At 35.4% G+C, this 16,521-nt stretch overlaps 3 protein-coding genes across 4 annotated transcripts; 1 reads left to right on the top strand and 2 right to left on the bottom strand.

The window, feature by feature from the left end:
* Window positions 1–596: 596 nt before the first annotated feature.
* Window positions 597–6,488, bottom strand: LOC18597933 (putative catabolite repression protein creC). 2 transcript variants are annotated; one of them, XM_088806272.1, is made up of 11 exons: window positions 5,820–6,488; window positions 5,061–5,375; window positions 4,866–4,974; window positions 4,684–4,777; window positions 3,935–4,025; window positions 3,722–3,805; window positions 2,978–3,074; window positions 2,792–2,879; window positions 2,547–2,652; window positions 2,363–2,455; window positions 597–1,372 (listed from the first exon to the last, which is right to left on the bottom strand). In XM_088806272.1, the coding sequence occupies exons 1-11, from the start codon at window positions 6,003–6,005 to the stop codon at window positions 974–976; spliced, it is 1,662 nt and encodes a 553-aa protein (XP_088662398.1). In that variant the 5' UTR covers window positions 6,006–6,488; the 3' UTR covers window positions 597–973. The 2 variants fall into 2 exon arrangements, with proteins under 2 accessions (XP_088662398.1, XP_007027301.3); XM_007027239.3 differs by having other exon boundaries at window positions 3,935–4,022; window positions 5,820–6,487.
* A 2,928-nt stretch (window positions 6,489–9,416) lies between these two features.
* FLA11 (FASCICLIN-like arabinogalactan-protein 11) lies at window positions 9,417–10,360 on the top strand. Its single transcript, XM_007027238.3, has one exon. The coding sequence runs from the start codon at window positions 9,454–9,456 to the stop codon at window positions 10,195–10,197; it is 744 nt and encodes a 247-aa protein (XP_007027300.3). The 5' UTR covers window positions 9,417–9,453; the 3' UTR covers window positions 10,198–10,360.
* A 695-nt stretch (window positions 10,361–11,055) lies between these two features.
* On the bottom strand, window positions 11,056–15,390 carry P58IPK (DnaJ P58IPK-like protein). Its single transcript, XM_007027236.3, has 9 exons — window positions 15,116–15,390; window positions 13,924–14,089; window positions 13,400–13,601; window positions 13,153–13,313; window positions 12,958–13,051; window positions 12,532–12,744; window positions 12,351–12,431; window positions 11,693–11,911; window positions 11,056–11,436 (listed from the first exon to the last, which is right to left on the bottom strand). Exons 1-9 carry the CDS (start codon window positions 15,246–15,248, stop codon window positions 11,257–11,259), a joined length of 1,449 nt encoding a protein of 482 aa, XP_007027298.3. The 5' UTR covers window positions 15,249–15,390; the 3' UTR covers window positions 11,056–11,256.
* Between the last annotated feature and the right edge of the window lie 1,131 nt (window positions 15,391–16,521).

Genomic DNA, 16,521 nt, shown 5'->3' with positions numbered 1-16,521 from the left:
CTCAATATTCCAACCACCCCATGGATGATAACAGGTTCAGGGGTTGTTTGCCTCTCAGCCTTTAATAAAACAAGCAGAAGTTACATGGTGAATATTTCGGCCAGGAACCAGTTGGAGAAAGCCTTGGATCTTTGTCTATGGGCTTTCCATTCATTCAACTTACCTCAACAAGTGTAGTGAGGGATGAGAAAGGACTAATGGAAAAGGGCTTTAGCGTAGTGGAAGGATTTTACTTGTTTTGCAGCCTTGCAGGAGGTTTTTTCAAGTGAGGTTAAGGCTATTTTCTATATCATGGTATTTTCCATTTGGGAGCTCTAGATAAGCATCACAGTTTACTATCATTAGAGCCTTTATTACAGTTAATACTAATAGAAATAAATATGCATCAAAGTTTATTTCCAAGGTATTCCCTTTTCTTTTTTTTCTTTCAAATAGAACAAACAGTAAATTCTTATGTCTCAACCAAATCATCGAATGATTTGCCCAAATTTCAGGACAAACTTGTCCAAGTTCAGTCACCTAGAACTCAAGAAGCTATGTGCATGAAGCTATCCGCATTTCAAAATCAGTTTTTGGATGATTTAACAAAAATCACATGGTAATGGTGAGGATGCATCACCAATAATAAATAATCACTCAAATGCACCTCTAAGAAATACAAATCTTAAAGGAGCAACTTCATGTTATTCCTGTCAGTGTCAATATATTCTAGGAATAGCCGTTTGTACTTACAATGGAGGTTCTTTCTTCCTCCAGACCTCTTTGTGCTGTCAATGGCATTTTTGTCCTTGAATATACAATGGATTCAGTTGGCTAATCTCATTGCAATTCAATCATGTCCACAGGGATGTACTTCAAGAAAACCAACCTGTTAAACAGAGAGATGAACGGCCACACTAGCAAATAGAAATGCAACTCCAGCAGAAAAAAAAAAGAGCTTTGTTGTGCCTTGCATCTTTTCATGATGGTCTGGTCATTGTTTGTAGCTAGAACTTCCAACCTTGCTGGAAAGCAATGTCTTATCCTTTGAACTGGTACTTAACACAGTTTCACTGTTGATTGATTGGCTTTCTGCAACCCCGGGTCTCATCCAGATTTTTATGTGTCCCTCTCGACAAACAGTAAGTACCGATTCCTGGGTAAAACTTAAGCCCGAAAGAGGTTCAGTGTGAACACGATGAGCAACCACTGGTGAGATTTTTGGAACATCTCGAATGCTAGGGGCAGTTTGCAGGGTACCCAATGGGCATACATTGTCCCAGTGGGAAGATTGGCTACCGGTACTGTAAGTGGGAGACCCACCAGGAGGGCCTCTACGCAATGGCACTACAATTTCATCCATTTCCAGGTCCCACAATAACAATTGTGTGTCCTACACAGAAGGCAATAGTGAGATGTGAAGATATTGCGGGTGCTGCAAGGGAGAATAGCTTTTCAAACAAGAGGTATAATATAGATTATAGAATATGGTACACATAAAGGTTCATCAATTTTATTCTCCACCTGATTCAATTCTAACATATTAATGCTTAAAACCTTCAGCCATTCATCCCACTTCAACAGGAAATATGGAATTACTTGTTGATTGCCCACACAGAAAAACAAAATATCTAAAGAAACCTTTTCTTTTGGTGTGTGTGTGTGTAGATTGAATGGTTGGGGCTATGTAAATGAGGGTTTTTTCATTCTCCTTTTTTTCTACCTTTTTGCACATGTAAAAGGAAACAGCAAAGGCAGAAGATGAAAATAACTAGCTTTATAACCATGTTCCTTGAACACAAAATGTTTTTGCATGACAGAATGATGTTCCACAGATATGCAAGCCATCCATTCATCAAGAATATTCTTGAAATGCCCCAGATTCTTTGCCAATATGTTTGGGCTTTCATCATCAGTCTCCAGTTTTCCCTATTTGCATGCTAACTGAAAATGATATTCTTCATATTAGCTGTTCAAGATGCTATTTAAACAAGAACCTAAAGTAAGTAACCTATAATGTATAGTAACTGATGTAGACCTATAGTTTCATACAGTTAGAAATTTCCTACAATCTATACTCAATCCATGTGCTACTATATCACCAGTAATCCTTTCTGGAAACAGCCAAATAGTGCATAGGTAGACAAAGGAGGCAAGCGCTACCTCTAGAAATGTTGCTTCAACAAGACATACATAAGTGTGAGGCATCTATAACTTGCAGAAGCTAGACATTTTTGGAACATAACAGTTGAATCCACATGAACACAATCAAGAAACAATCAAAACACATGAGGAAAAACCCATGGGAAAACACAGCATCAAGATTGGAATTACGATAATTAGGACAGTCATTATTTTGACCAGACTAACAACATCTATATACCTGACCAACAGAACCAAACCGGTACATCACAGTCTCCCCTGTGCCATCAGAATTAGGTGATGACCAATACGAATCAAACGCCACTCCACTAACCTGCCAGCACGATTTAGAAAGAAATGAGTACAGAGCCACCATCACACACAACAAATACACAGAAGCCTCCGTTATAAGATAAGAATCTCACCCATGAGTTGTGCCCCTCACCCCATGCGACGACCTTCCGATCTTCCATACTCCAAACTTGAACCAAGTCATCTTCACCTCCAGTCAGAATATATTTCCCATCCATACTGTTCAGTGGGCGTTGTTGTCAATAACAAAATTCATTTTCTCAAAAAGAACTAAGTCGGATATTATATAAAAAGAATGGAATGTGACAAATTGATACTCTAGATAGCACAAGTTTAAAAAGTTTAAGAAAAAGAGCACCTCCAAGCACAGCATAGTAGAGCACCATAATAACTTTTGCCACCACATACGAGCTGTTCTTTTGAATAGTCAAAAACTCGCAGATAACCTGCGCTCAGCATATGGAAAGAGAAAAAAAACTTAAGTTAAAACAAAGTAGATATAAAAAATCCATAAAATGCAAATTATTTCAATTTGACTTGGTACCATCTCTTCCAACAGTTGCTAAGTACGACCCATCAAAGGAGAAAGCAATGCTATTAATTGAACCTTGACAAACATGCCATCTTGCAATGGGGTTACTCTGCAAGCAAATAGTGGCAAGTCAACAAACAAACAATACGCGGAAAGATGGGAGTAAAAAGTATATGGCTTCCTCAATGATGTCAAACAACAGTCAGACTAATACCAATTATGGTGCTAAGATAGGTCCTATCTTGCCACTTATCAAGACTAACATGGCATAACTGTAACAAAAAAAAAATACACATCCATGCCCACAGGCAAGCTCAAGACTAAATAATTTCTTTTTATCATCCACATAACACATTGCCTGCTTTTAAATGTGTTGAGTTTGAGCATGCATGGTTAATGTGGGTTCCTATTAGAACTACTTGCAGCCCTTTAAAAAATACCAGGGCAAACATAGGACTACTTGCAGCTCACCAAGAAATGTGGGTGTCAATTCACATTTTGACAATCTAGATCATGCACACCTCAGCAACACATGCATCATCTAAATTTAAACAGAATGTTGTCTGGCTAGAACTTAGAAGTGCATATAGTGAATAATAAGCCATAAGCTATGTAGCACCTACCATACAATATACAGAATGATTAGCGTACTCTGGCATTAGATAATAGTTCTAAATTAAAGACTACCAATTTTCAGGAAGCATGCACAAATAAGAAAGTCTAAAATAGTTTTCTAAAATAAACAATGACCAGTACCTTACTGTAACGTGCATGCGCAACAGAAAATTGAGTTTGGTCTTTGATAACAGAGAATGAAGAATCACCAGCACCATCCTTGTTCTAGAGGGAAAAAGAACAATAGAGAAGAAAAAAAAAAACTTAAAAAACAACTTACTGCATACAACATCATGAAATTTGTAAGTTGTACCCCCAGAGTGAAAAAAGCCTTCTGTAATCATTGAAACTTGCCTTTTCATACACGTACATATTTCCATCAGCATGAGCAACCACAAAAGCACCATCACCTCCAGGAACCCATGCAATACTAGTACAGCGACTGCTGGAAACAAAAGGCGTCATGGTAAACATCAATTCAAGATAAACACCTATTAGTCACAAAAGTCGGTTGCCCCCTTTATTATCCTTAGGGGAAGCCAAAGAGCAAACCAATTTTAAAAATAGCAGCAGAAGACCAATTACAAGTCAAATTTAGCTAATGAGGTTAACAACCAACTCAGTGAGAGACCAACTCAGTTGCTGACTTTATGTGGGTAGCATTGACACTTTAGAAGTACAGCTCAAATATTGAAGATCAAAGAGAACAAAGGAAGCACGCTACAGCAAGGTCTCAAGGTGGATGGAAAATTAAATTTATGAGTGACTGAAAAGGCAACATTGCCCCTGTAAAACAACAAAAATAAATTCCAGAAAAAGATATTTTCATAGTAATTAAATGGCGCAAGCTATATATGCACCATTTGAAAGAAAAAGTAAGCCATTTGATGTCATAGAAAACTATCCTGCTCCACGCCATAGGGTATTACAATCTATCTTCACACCATCCTAGAAGCAGAACGCATAAGGCAGAAAGACCTAAAAAGAAACTTCTTGGACGTGGAAATTTAAAAAAGAAAACTCTAACGGTGAAGATAGATCGAAAGAGTCAAACTTCTAGAAAGTCAAAAAATGTATAAAGGATGTATTAATCTAAATCTTGCCTGTTATTAACAGAGCCATCTTTATTGTAATGCTGTGCCCCAACAAGCTTCTTTCCAACATCCTGTAACTGCTGTCTCAATGACACTGAGTAAACTACAATAAAGCACACAGAACCCATAAATTTGCAGAGTTTAAACCTTGGAACTTAAATTGCCAATTAAAACAAGCTAAAAAGGATTACCATCACCAGAATTCAACCCGATAAGCAAATCATGCCCATCCTTGGCCTCCTGATCAAACGCATGGCAGACAGGGTTTGAATTACTGAAATGGATAGACTTTATTGGATCCTACATTAAACACCAAGATTCTTAAAATAACACCATGAAAAGCCATTCCCATTCATCAAAAACCTTTACAAAAATTGCTAAACTACCTTATCTTGAGAATTCAAATCACTTATAAAAATAGCATCACTGACATTGAAGATTAAATATGTTCCTTTCCCATCAAAATTTGTATTAGTCATTGAATTACTCAAACTCGAAGCACCCAATGACCCCATCCTACTAGTACTACTAATACTTTTACTCCCACCATTCCCTCCAACAAAGCCAAGTGCACGGCTCCCATTCCCAGATCCTAGCCACCTCGCTGCTGCTGATCTTACCCCACTGCTAGCACTGAAGCTGGATGATGGAGCTGTTGGAGTTGACGGAGCTGGCTTGTCCTTCAGATGCGCTAGGGTAACCTGACAACAATCTTAATCAAATATAATCCTAGAAAACCAATATTGAAACATAAGTATAACATGAAAAATATTGAAAATTGACTTTATAAATATGGGCATTGATTTAAAGTGTTTAAAATTCAATATTTTAACAATGCTCTAAAACAGTGATGATAGAAAATAACCTAATAAATTCAGTGCTTCAAACAAATGGTATTAGTTTAAAACCCCTATACTTACTAATAAATTGGAAATGCTCTCATTATCTAATTATAAAATTTAAGTATCAAACACTCCAAAAAGAAATCTCATACCACAAAAAAGACCAATTTAAAGTTATAGCAAAAGATGTGTCTTGACCAAAACCCCAAAGGATAAGCCAAAAAATAATATTTTTGTCAATAATTTAAGAAAATGGGCACTCAAAAGAAACTTAAAATAAAAACCCTAGAAATTTGAGGTTACCTGAGTAACAGTTTTGCCATGAGCATAGTGAAGAAGGCCAGAAGGGTGAGTCTTTTCATAGTGAAGCTTATACCGACCTTCCGGGGTTTTAAAATAAGTCTTCAAACCCGGCGATTGAGCGTTCGCCGTTGAGGATGATGTCGAAATCATACCGTTTGCTGTGTTGATCATGGCGTCTCTTGTCATACACCCGAGAACATCTGATCATGACACTCTAGGGTTTCTTTTTTTCTTCTTCCTTTTCTTCTCAATTTTGAATTTTTCTTAATTCCTAAGACAGAAGCAATAAAACCCAACAACAAAAAACAAAAAGAAGAAAAGAAGCCTTTCCTTTCTTGTGCTTCAATGGCTATGGGGATCAAAGAAGGCAGGCGAGAGAAAGGGGAGGGATCCTATGTGGTTGCGGCTTATGACAAGTTTTTTCAGTTTTTAATGGTCCGTCTGTAATCTGGGTTTTGTTTTCTCTTTTTTATTTTGATTTTGATTTTTGATGGAGGGGAGAGGTTTGACTTTTGGGGGAGTTTGGGGAAAGTCAACGAAATGGACGGTGGAGATGAGGTGGGAGGATTGAAGAGAGTGTCTTCCTGGCTTCGAAGTTATAAACTGATAGAGGCAGGGGAGAAGTGAACGAAGAGAAAATGGGGGAACTCCCTTTTGTTTGTGTGAGTTTGAGATTTGATATTTATATTCTGATTTTCAGCTCCAAAATGCCTTTGGGGCTTTCAACCCTTAATCTCACTAATTACACTATGCCTTCAGCTGTTTCTTTTTTTCTTTTTTTTGTTAATGATATTTTTATTAATATTTTGGGGAAAAGGAGAGATTCAAAAGTACATGTAAAGGTGATGTTAAGGATATCCTGGTTAAGTTCATTGTGGGCTTTGAGGGAATGAAATAGGCCTTTGGGCTAGCCAAATTAGCCACTCTCAAGTACTTCGAATAGGGTTCTGCTTAATTCAAGACCAATTATTTGACATGAATTTAAGTTAATCGTGTCAGTATAGTTAATACACGAAATACATAATATCTTAATCATATCAAATTCATTTAATTTATCTAAAATATGATTAATTTATTATATTATCCTGTAATTTTATAATTTATAACTTATTTATTATCTAATTATTTAATCGTGTTTACGTGTTGAGGTAAATACGTTTAAATACATAGTTAAAATTTATTTATTGATTTATATAAATATTAATATTTTTTTAATAATTGAAATTTATTAATATTAAATTTTATTATATTTAATAAATATTATGGTATTTATAGTTCTTGATTGAAAATTCGAATGCTAGAAATATATTTTAATTTAATCATTTTAATCGTTTAAAATGTTATAAATTATATATATTTCAATCGTGTTAATTAAGTTAACAAATTGTGTTGTATCATTTAAAATTTAACCCGACATGTTTAACAAATATATTAATCAAGTTATGTCATATTATATGTTTACTGAATGTATCTATGTATATGTCTAAAATCCTAACACAATTAATTAATCATTTGATGTTCGTGTTTACCTATATAATTATTAATACTTTATGTTTACACGATATGATTAAACACTAAACTATTTAATTGGGATTTCATTTAGATAACTATTACTGAACTAAGATACAAGAAATTGTGAAAAAAAAAATATCTCTTTGAAGAATGATAAATCAAGAAAGAAAAATGAAGGCTCTTATTTAATAAACGAGATGCAAAGGACTACTAGTTCTTTAGACAAATTAAGTAAGACAAATTTTCATTTATTTATTTATTTTATAAAAAAAGAGTTTATCAAAAGAGGTAGTGACAATTGTTCATCACATGGGTTGGGCTCCTCACTATAACTCAGGTTATAAGGCCCAGTCTAACCCCAAAACGTAGCTTTGGGATGAGGTTTGCTTTAGTGACGTCTCGAACTTATTATATCGATCCATTGGGCCGAGCAAAGGCCCATGGCATTCCAATCAATTGTTTCGTGGTGGAGTCCGACTGCGCTTCTCTATGTAAATGTAATAAAAAAAAACTGTTAGGTGTTTGGACTAGCATACAAGAAGTCTTATCGAGATCGTTTTAATGGTTTTTGTAACATATTATTTGATCAGTATGTAAAAAAAATTAATTTTAAATATAGATGAAAGTGAGTTCTTGATCATTTCAGTAACCCAACTTTGAATTGCTAAAACTTCATTTTTTTTATGATATTTTTGGTTGAATTTTTTGTTTTCTTTTCAACGATATGAAATGTGATCTTTTAAATTTTTTTTGTGTTTCTTTGTTTTAAGTTTTGAATGTGATTTGTCCAATTTTTGTTTAATTTTGTTATCAAAGAATTAATTTAATTTCAGAATAAATATGTTTATAATATAAGATTATCCAAATTTGTGTTTTTAATCATTATTATTGATAATTTTGAGTTGTTGTACTCTTTTTTTTTAATCTTCTTATTTTTTTCAGATTTTAATATTTTTAGATATTTGGAGATTAGATTTGGCAAGAGATTATGTTAGCAAGAAGTGAACATTTCATATTTGTTAGGTAGACCAAATTTTGCATCTTTCCATAATTTTTATTCTTTTAAGTTTGGAGATATTTTGAGACTTTGATTTTGGATTTAGCATAGTATTTATTACCTTACAAGCTTTATAGGATTTGTTCCATGAATGTAAGGCATTACTGTATCTTAAATTTTTGAATTTGGGATGTAACAAAATTATGTTGTATTTTTCCTTTTCCTGTAATTAATAGATAAATTTTCAAAAAAAAATTAAATAATTCTTGTGAAATATAATAAACGATTAAAGTTTTTAACAAAATTAATATATGCTTTTGAGGTTTTAATATCCAAAATTTTAGTAAGTGGTCACATAAATTTCCACATGATAAAATTTGGACAAACCCCACAAAAAATATCATACAATCTCCGAAGTAGTACGATAAGATCAAATTCCTTTCTGTATGTCATGGGCTTATGGACCATGATTTGCGCCGAAAGACCCTTTTCATTTCCTCCATTGTTCCCCTGGAAGGGCACTTGCCATGGTATCGTTTGTTAGAACAAACCAGAAATGATTGAAGTTTCATAACAATCAATCAAAGCGACAATGCATGCAAGAAAGAAAACAAGATTGTTTTCCTTTACGTTTTTTGTGTTCATTTACGGTTATGCATGTATTTGACTTGAGCAACAGCCTCGAAATTATAGCAGTAGTTGAACCCTAAGAAGGTAGAATTTGGACCACTGCAATGATACATCACACCATAGTCACCCCCCCCAATCGTTCTCAAGCTTTTACTGACAACTTAAATAATGCAAAGCTTTTTCTTGTTATAGTTGTCCTTAGAACAAGCAAAAACACCCCAGGTTTGCTTATTGAGACCCCACATTGACACCTCAAATCAGATCCCATGCTCTTGTTTCTTCCTGTCTTGTAAAGCAATCTCCCCACTTGTGATGGAAATTTCTTAACAAATAGGATGTCCCGGCTGGACATTTTTTCTTGCTATGCCAACTAAAAGGTAACCCTTCCACCTAACGTTTACGTTAACAACCCATCTCATCTCTCGATATATATATATATATAACTCGAATAACAAGACCAAACATACCATAGGAAAAGACCAGAGCCTAAAAAGAATGAGAAAGCAACTGTTGTTACCCTTTCTTTCCCTGGTGCTCTTCTTCCTTTGCACCAAAAGTTTTGCTCAAGTAGCCCCGGCTCCGCCAATACGCACGGATAATATCACTTCAATCCTTGAAAAGGGTGGCCAATTCACCACTTTCATTAGGCTGCTGAAAGCCACCCAGGTAGCTGATCAACTAAACAACCAGCTGAGCACCCCTGATCCCAATGATGGGTTAACAATATTTGCACCAAGTGACAATGCATTTAGTAGCCTCAACCCTGGAACACTAAATACCCTTTCGGATCGAGAAAAACTCCAGCTGGTGCAATTTCACATCCTTCCTACATTGATGTCCAGCACACAGTTCCAAACAGCCAGCAATCCATTGCGTACGCAAGCAGGTGATGTGAAGAGCGGCAGGTTCCCACTTAATGTCACTGCTTCAGGGAATCAAGTGAATATAACGACTGGTGTGGTCAATACAACAGTGGCTAACACTGTATTCTCTGATCGCCGGATCGCAGTTTATCAAGTGGATCAGGTGCTCCTTCCATTGCAAATTTTCGGAACAACGCCAGCACCAGCTCCTGCACCAGCTAAGCCGGAGAAGGATGTTCCAGTTTCAACTCCAAAAGCGTCCACTGGTGATGCTGGCGCTAATTCATCTGGCGCAATAAGGAACCTGAAACTCCATCCCATGGCAATGGTTTCTTTCCGATTTGCACTTTTCGGGGCAATTTTTTGCAGCCTTTGAGTTTTTGTATTGGCATGGGATGCATGTGTTGTTGTTTGTAATTGCTGTATCATTTCATCCGATTAAATCTTGATTCTTTGTATAATCCTTCTTTCTTTCTGTGTCAATATTGAAACTGCTATGAATAATATTGGGCAGAGACGAGACCAATATTTTGTGCCAAGATCTCATGCTACAAATAACTGAACCTTAATTTAACTTCCTTAGGGTTAGGTTACCAATGAAAGAAATTTAGTTACAGAAGCACACTGCGTACCTATCCTGCTATTATACAAAAGAACAAACTGGATGCATGTCAGTCCTGGAAACAAAACTGGAACCAGAATAGAAGAGTTTGCTTGAATTTTGCAACAGGTAATGAAAAACTTTGTTCAAGCAGATTCTAAGCTGTCGATATTGTTCAAAGCAGAAACCCCATCAGCTCTGCAGAATGAATGGAAAGGTTGCTCTATAGAAAATCCAGCTCCTGGCAGCCTCAAGTATTACAGGAATTGGAATGGTTGTTCAATGCACGAAGTTTACAGGGTAACAGCCTCTGCTACTCAAAAGAATGGATTAAAAACATAGCAGAGACTCTTACTATGGTCGGATGGGATCCTTAAACAACTGATTAAATAAAGAGCAATTGGGCAATCATTTTCTTAGCCACTAATAATTACTCCAAGTGCAGCCCACTGGAATTGTATGTGCAATCATTTAACTTCTAAGCTAAGCAAATATATTTTTATTTCATTATTAGGCTTTGGTAGGGGAAGAAATAGAATTTATGACAAATAAGGTTCCAGAATGAATCCATAAAGAAAGTCGCAAGATATCACTAAGTTCAGCTCTTCAATTTCCTATCATCAAGACATCAACTGATAAAAAATTATAAAATCAATTAAATAAGGAAAATTTTGTGAAGGGATACATTGTCATGTAAGAAGCCAGTTCTAAAGGTGTAAGTTACATACTACCGGAAGATGTCAGTCCTACTCATACTGGTGTTAGGGTTCAAGCTAAAAAATGCACTTTTATAACCGTTTCGTGAAGGTATCCAAAACCCATACTTCACTGCAATCAAAAATCGAAACCAAATCCTCCACCACCAGGAAAGCCTCCAAAACCTCCATCAAACGTAAATGTGAAATGCTGTCCCCCACCACCACCAAATGGGTTGAAACCACCACCTCCCGTACCCATGTCTTCAATATCTTCTCCTCTGTCATACCTTGATCTCTTTTCCTCATCCCCAAGAACCTGTAAGTGAAAAGCATATATGTCATGTGCAGCATCTCGTTTATTTTAACGTTCCGACTGCATAGCAGATTGAAAGTTCTCCAGAGATATCATCCAGAACAAAGTCACAATCCGAGTAGCATATCATTCATTTTATCAAGAATAAATGGCATTAATTAAAAAGTATTAATGATCACAAAATGTTATCAAGCAAAAGTTGAAGTTTAAAACATTATTAAATAACAATAATGATAAAGAAAGATTTAAGATATCGAACCTCATATGCAGCGGCAATTTCTCGAAATTGGTCCTCAGCTTCTTCTCTATTATCAACATTCTTATCTGGGTGCCATTGCAAAGCAAGCTTCTTGTATGCACGCTTTATCTCAGCTACAGAAGCAGTCTTTGAAACTCCCAGAATTTTGTACCAGTCTTTGCGTTTGCTCATCTTCAAAGCTTTCTCAGCCCTGATAAGTGCTTCACGTATATTCATATCCTGCATAGCAAGCAATTTTTAGCTCTCACATGAGTAAGATAATAACCAAAATACCACACTAAGCTGATCCAAATTTTTTATTAACAGTAATAAGACAGCAGTGAAGGATTAACATAAAAATTTCTATGATGTTCCCGTTCTGTATTCTGTTATCTTTGTCTCACTTAGCAGTAATTCTAACAAAAAAGAAAAAAGGGGGGGGGGGGGGGGGGGGAGGACAAAAAGCACGTATAGATCTTTGGCAGAATTCAAAATTTTCCTAGATTTCATACTTCAAAAAACAGAAAAAAAAAAAAAAAACAAAGAATTACAAAACCAGAGCCTTAAAACTACAAAATAACATGTCTCATACATAACACATTACTGATATAAGTACAATATGGGAAGCGAGAAGAAACTGTAGGGACAATTATCATCCAAATAAAATATCATGACTCACCTGAGGTGATCGTTGAGCTGCTGATTTCAGATCTTCCACAGCACCTTCCCAATCCTCTGTTAAAAGTTTAGCCTCACCCCTCTGAAACATGCAAAGACAGTTAAAGAATGAGAGTTATGGCATTATGTTCATGCACCTATAGTAAAAAGTTGGCAATGGGTGCATGGAGTCTACAGCTTACCTGTACTAAAGCTTCAAGAAGCTCCCCATCAATGTTAAGCGCTTCAGAGCAACTATTTAAAGCATCCTTTCCTCTGCCAAGCTTAACCAAGACCTTGCACAACCCAAGGTGAAGATGCACATTGTAAGCAAGATGATTGGGGTCCAATGCAAGTGCTCCTTTGTAGTCCTCAGCTGCAAGGCGCAGCTTTCCCTTGTTTACATTATCTTCTGCCTACAGATTCCACAAGTCCAAGTATGTAAACAAACTTAGGCAACATAGAGGGTGACAGGACCATTTTTAAGTTAAAAAATAAAGAAAAATAGAAGGTTGTTTAAGAAAATAGGCCAATGCCAAACTACCATGTAGCTTAGCCCCTACACTGATCTCAAACAGATAAAGACAAAAGGGAGAGGGAGAATTCAAAAAGATGTTTAGTGGGCCTACACTTTTAGTCTTCTTCAGTAAATTTTTCAATCCAAAATAAGCTTTCTTCAGTTCACTGTGCTCTGGATCAAGGCGAAGACCTTTCTGGTAATGTCTGAAAAGATCATGTATCAGATCTATACATCCAATTCTAGATGTAACCAAATGAGGCATTATAATATTCTTTTCCTAGAAAAAATATGATGTTAAACAAACCTTTGAGCAACATCATGATCTGCTAAATAGTAGTATGCACGGCCACGAAGTAGTAAGGCCTCAAGATTGTTCTCGTCTTCCTTGAGGATATACCCAGTTTCTGATATAGCACTAGAATAGTCTTTAGCTGCTAACAACAACTTCACCTTGAGGAGCTTGGCCTGCAATAAATGAAGCACATAGAGTTTATAAAGGTTGCTATAACTCAGGGAAAAAGAAAAGAACAGAAATTCAAAGTAGGTGCTACCTTTGAGCATGCTGGAGAAAAAACTAGTACAACTTTATCCAAGTATTCCAAAGCTTTTGTAGAATCTCCAGAGTCAAAGAGACTGAAAGCTGTTTCCAAAGCATTTTGAGCCTGATGCAATTGAGAAAGTTCCTTTTCAGCAACCGAATTTCCAGGTTTTAGTTCCAGAAACCTTTTGTAGCTTTTCTCAGATTCCTCATATCTACATCATTGAAAAAGTGCCAGTCATATAATTTTCCAATTAGAAGTAGAAGATAGGGTGGCAGAGAGAGTGTGTTAGACAAGACCAGAAACTTCTTTCTTTCAAGTGCCAAAGGAACCATAAAAATTTTACAAAAACATTCATACCAAAATTTTCTAGGAGCTATAGAAAAATGTCATCAAAGACATCAGAAGATCTCAATAAAACCATATTTTCTAATAATTTCTTCATTTTTGAATGCACATGAAAAAAGAAAAAGAAAAAAGTACTGCAATTAATAGAATAGAAGTATATATTCTAACTTCCTAAGTTTCAACAGTACCGGCAGAGCTGACGTAGAACAGATGCACGGCGTAAATGTGCTTCTGAAAACGCTGGATCTGCCTCAATAGCAGCATTAAGATCATTGAGTGCCTCACTGTAGTGTTTCACCTTTATACTCTGTGAAACTCTCTCGAACAACTCAGCAGCATTTCCTGGCTTTCCATCTGCACATCCAAGTGGCAACTCTTAAGGACAAATAAACAGAGAAGGTATGCATTTGCTAGCCAAGGCTGCAAATTTACAATCAAACTAATATACTCCAAGAATACCAATTTTAATATCTAAACAAGATGCACCAGCTATTTGCATGCTCGGACTCAAAACAGTCATACAAAAGTCAAACAAAAGATACATTTCTACAAAGATGTTAACAGCTATGCAGTATCACTATCATGCTTGCATCACCTGGTGCTTTTTAATTCATTCTGTTAGCTACAGTGCATCTAAAAGTATATATGAAAAGAAAAGTGTCTTTCTAGTTGAACTATCTAATAGACAATTCCACTCCACCAATGTAGACCGGAGAAGGGTCTTGACCAAAAACGAGGAAGCTATTTGTCCTTTCCCAATTAGAATCCTAAAATTGATAATCTTTCTACAGAGAAAAGCCCCTTTGCAATGGAAATCATTTCAAATTTATGTTCTATCTAGCAATTTTTGCATACCCTCAAATTCATAAACTTTTTTTTACAAATTTAACCAAAACAAAAATTCTTATTTAACACTTCTGCTCAAGATGGATAAATGAAGATAGCAATGCAGAAGCAATAAAAAGGTGTAAAATTACTAATTGACTATTCAAAGGCTTCTCCTGCAGAAAACAGCAATCCAAGAAAATCAATAAAGAGCTTCTTTGGCAATAGATAAAATATAACCAGCAACCAACAGACTAAAACGAACAATTGATATAAACAATTTTAATCAATTTTCCCTTTCCCCCCCAAGACTTCAACTTTCACACAATCTCTAACCAAAAAACTTCCTTTAACCTAACTCAAACAACACCCAGATAACCAATGAAGCTATACAACCTAGATTTTCAGCTGAAACCCACTAATTTTATACAACAAAACCCAAGATCAAATCATCAAATCTACATCAACTTAATGCGATTTCTCCAAAAAATAAAAACAAAAAAAGTTTCAAAAACACAAAAGAGAAAATAAAAAAATAAAAAAAAGCTCACTAACCGAAAGCAGAAACGAGAGGCTGGAGAAGCAGAAACTGGCAAACCAATGCAAAGTTGAGTATTAAAACCGTGTAGACCAATCCTCTCCAAGCCATGGAATTCAAGGCCCAACTCAAACTCAAAGTATTCAACATTGTTCTTCCTCTCTATTTATAAATCAATAGATTTACATAGGATTTTTTTTTTGTCTGTGTGCATATGTATATATATTACTTTTGCTTGTTTGATTTTGGTTCCGAAGACTCCAATTTTTAGTTGGTGAAACAAAATCATAAAGAAAACGTTTTAGAGTTCATATAAATTTGTTACATACAATCTTTGGGATTTGGAAGAAGTGTTCGCGAGGATTTGCATGTCATTACACGTTGTTTCAGCCAATGGATGAAATACACGTGGATTTGAATGGTCCGGCTAAGTGCGCACCCGTGGAACTCCTAACGCAGTAGGAGATTGACATGTCATACCGTACTTTTCCCCTGGACTTCCGGTTGGCCCAACTACACAATTGGGTCTTAAGAAAACTCTTTCTTACCAGAAAACAAGACATAGCCCAAAGAATTGTAACATGTCGGATGCTTTAATTTGTGAATAAATAATTATAACAATTTGTTCAAAGGAAGGGTAGTTTATGGGCATTTACATGCCATTTGATTTCAATAATGTCACCCATAAGCTTTATCCAATAAAACCTTTGAAAACTTTCATGTTTCCTTAAATAATATCACTCATAGTATATATGAAATGAAATTATTATTATGGTAGTTTTTTTTTTTTATACATACTACGAAATATAAAATAATTATTTACGGATTATTATTCTACACATTAAATATGGGGTTTTTTTAACTGCATACAACTGTCATGTGTTCATTTAATAATTAAATAATTTATTTAAATTCGCTGTAAAGGTAAAAAATCGTAACGTTGATAAATTGATAATAATCCATCATTTAATTAGTTAATAGAAAGAATCAATTGAAGTTGTAAGAGTAAACAAGAATTTTTACAATAGTCTATGAGAAATATATATAAGGGATGACTTGCGAGAAGGCATATATATACATAAAATGTATAGAGTAGGAACTAGAAAAGTTTTTGACTTTATTTAATTGGCTGGACAACGTCAACCATTTCAACTTGTTATGGTGAAACCCCAATCAGTTGTATTAATAAAATATTGCTAGGGAAATAGGGGATGATGATACGTGAAAAGCTTAACACATGAAAACTATCGAGTGGAAATGGTTGGTGGTGGTCCAAAATCATTAAAATCTAAATTAGGTTAACCAATTAGGTCCTTTCTCGGTTTCTCCCTTCCACATAAACCCTAATTAATTAGAACTCTATATAATTTTCTTAGCTTGGTGCCTTGTTGGGCAAATGACACATGAACTCTAAAGCAAAAGC

The sequence above is a fragment of the Theobroma cacao genome, chromosome 5, assembly GCF_053813885.1.
Source record: "Theobroma cacao isolate CCN51 chromosome 5, ASM5381388v1, whole genome shotgun sequence".
NCBI classification, from domain to species: domain Eukaryota; kingdom Viridiplantae; phylum Streptophyta; class Magnoliopsida; order Malvales; family Malvaceae; genus Theobroma; species Theobroma cacao.
Note: the sequence above shows the minus strand (reverse complement) of the source record. Positions and strands in the feature narration are given on the sequence as shown.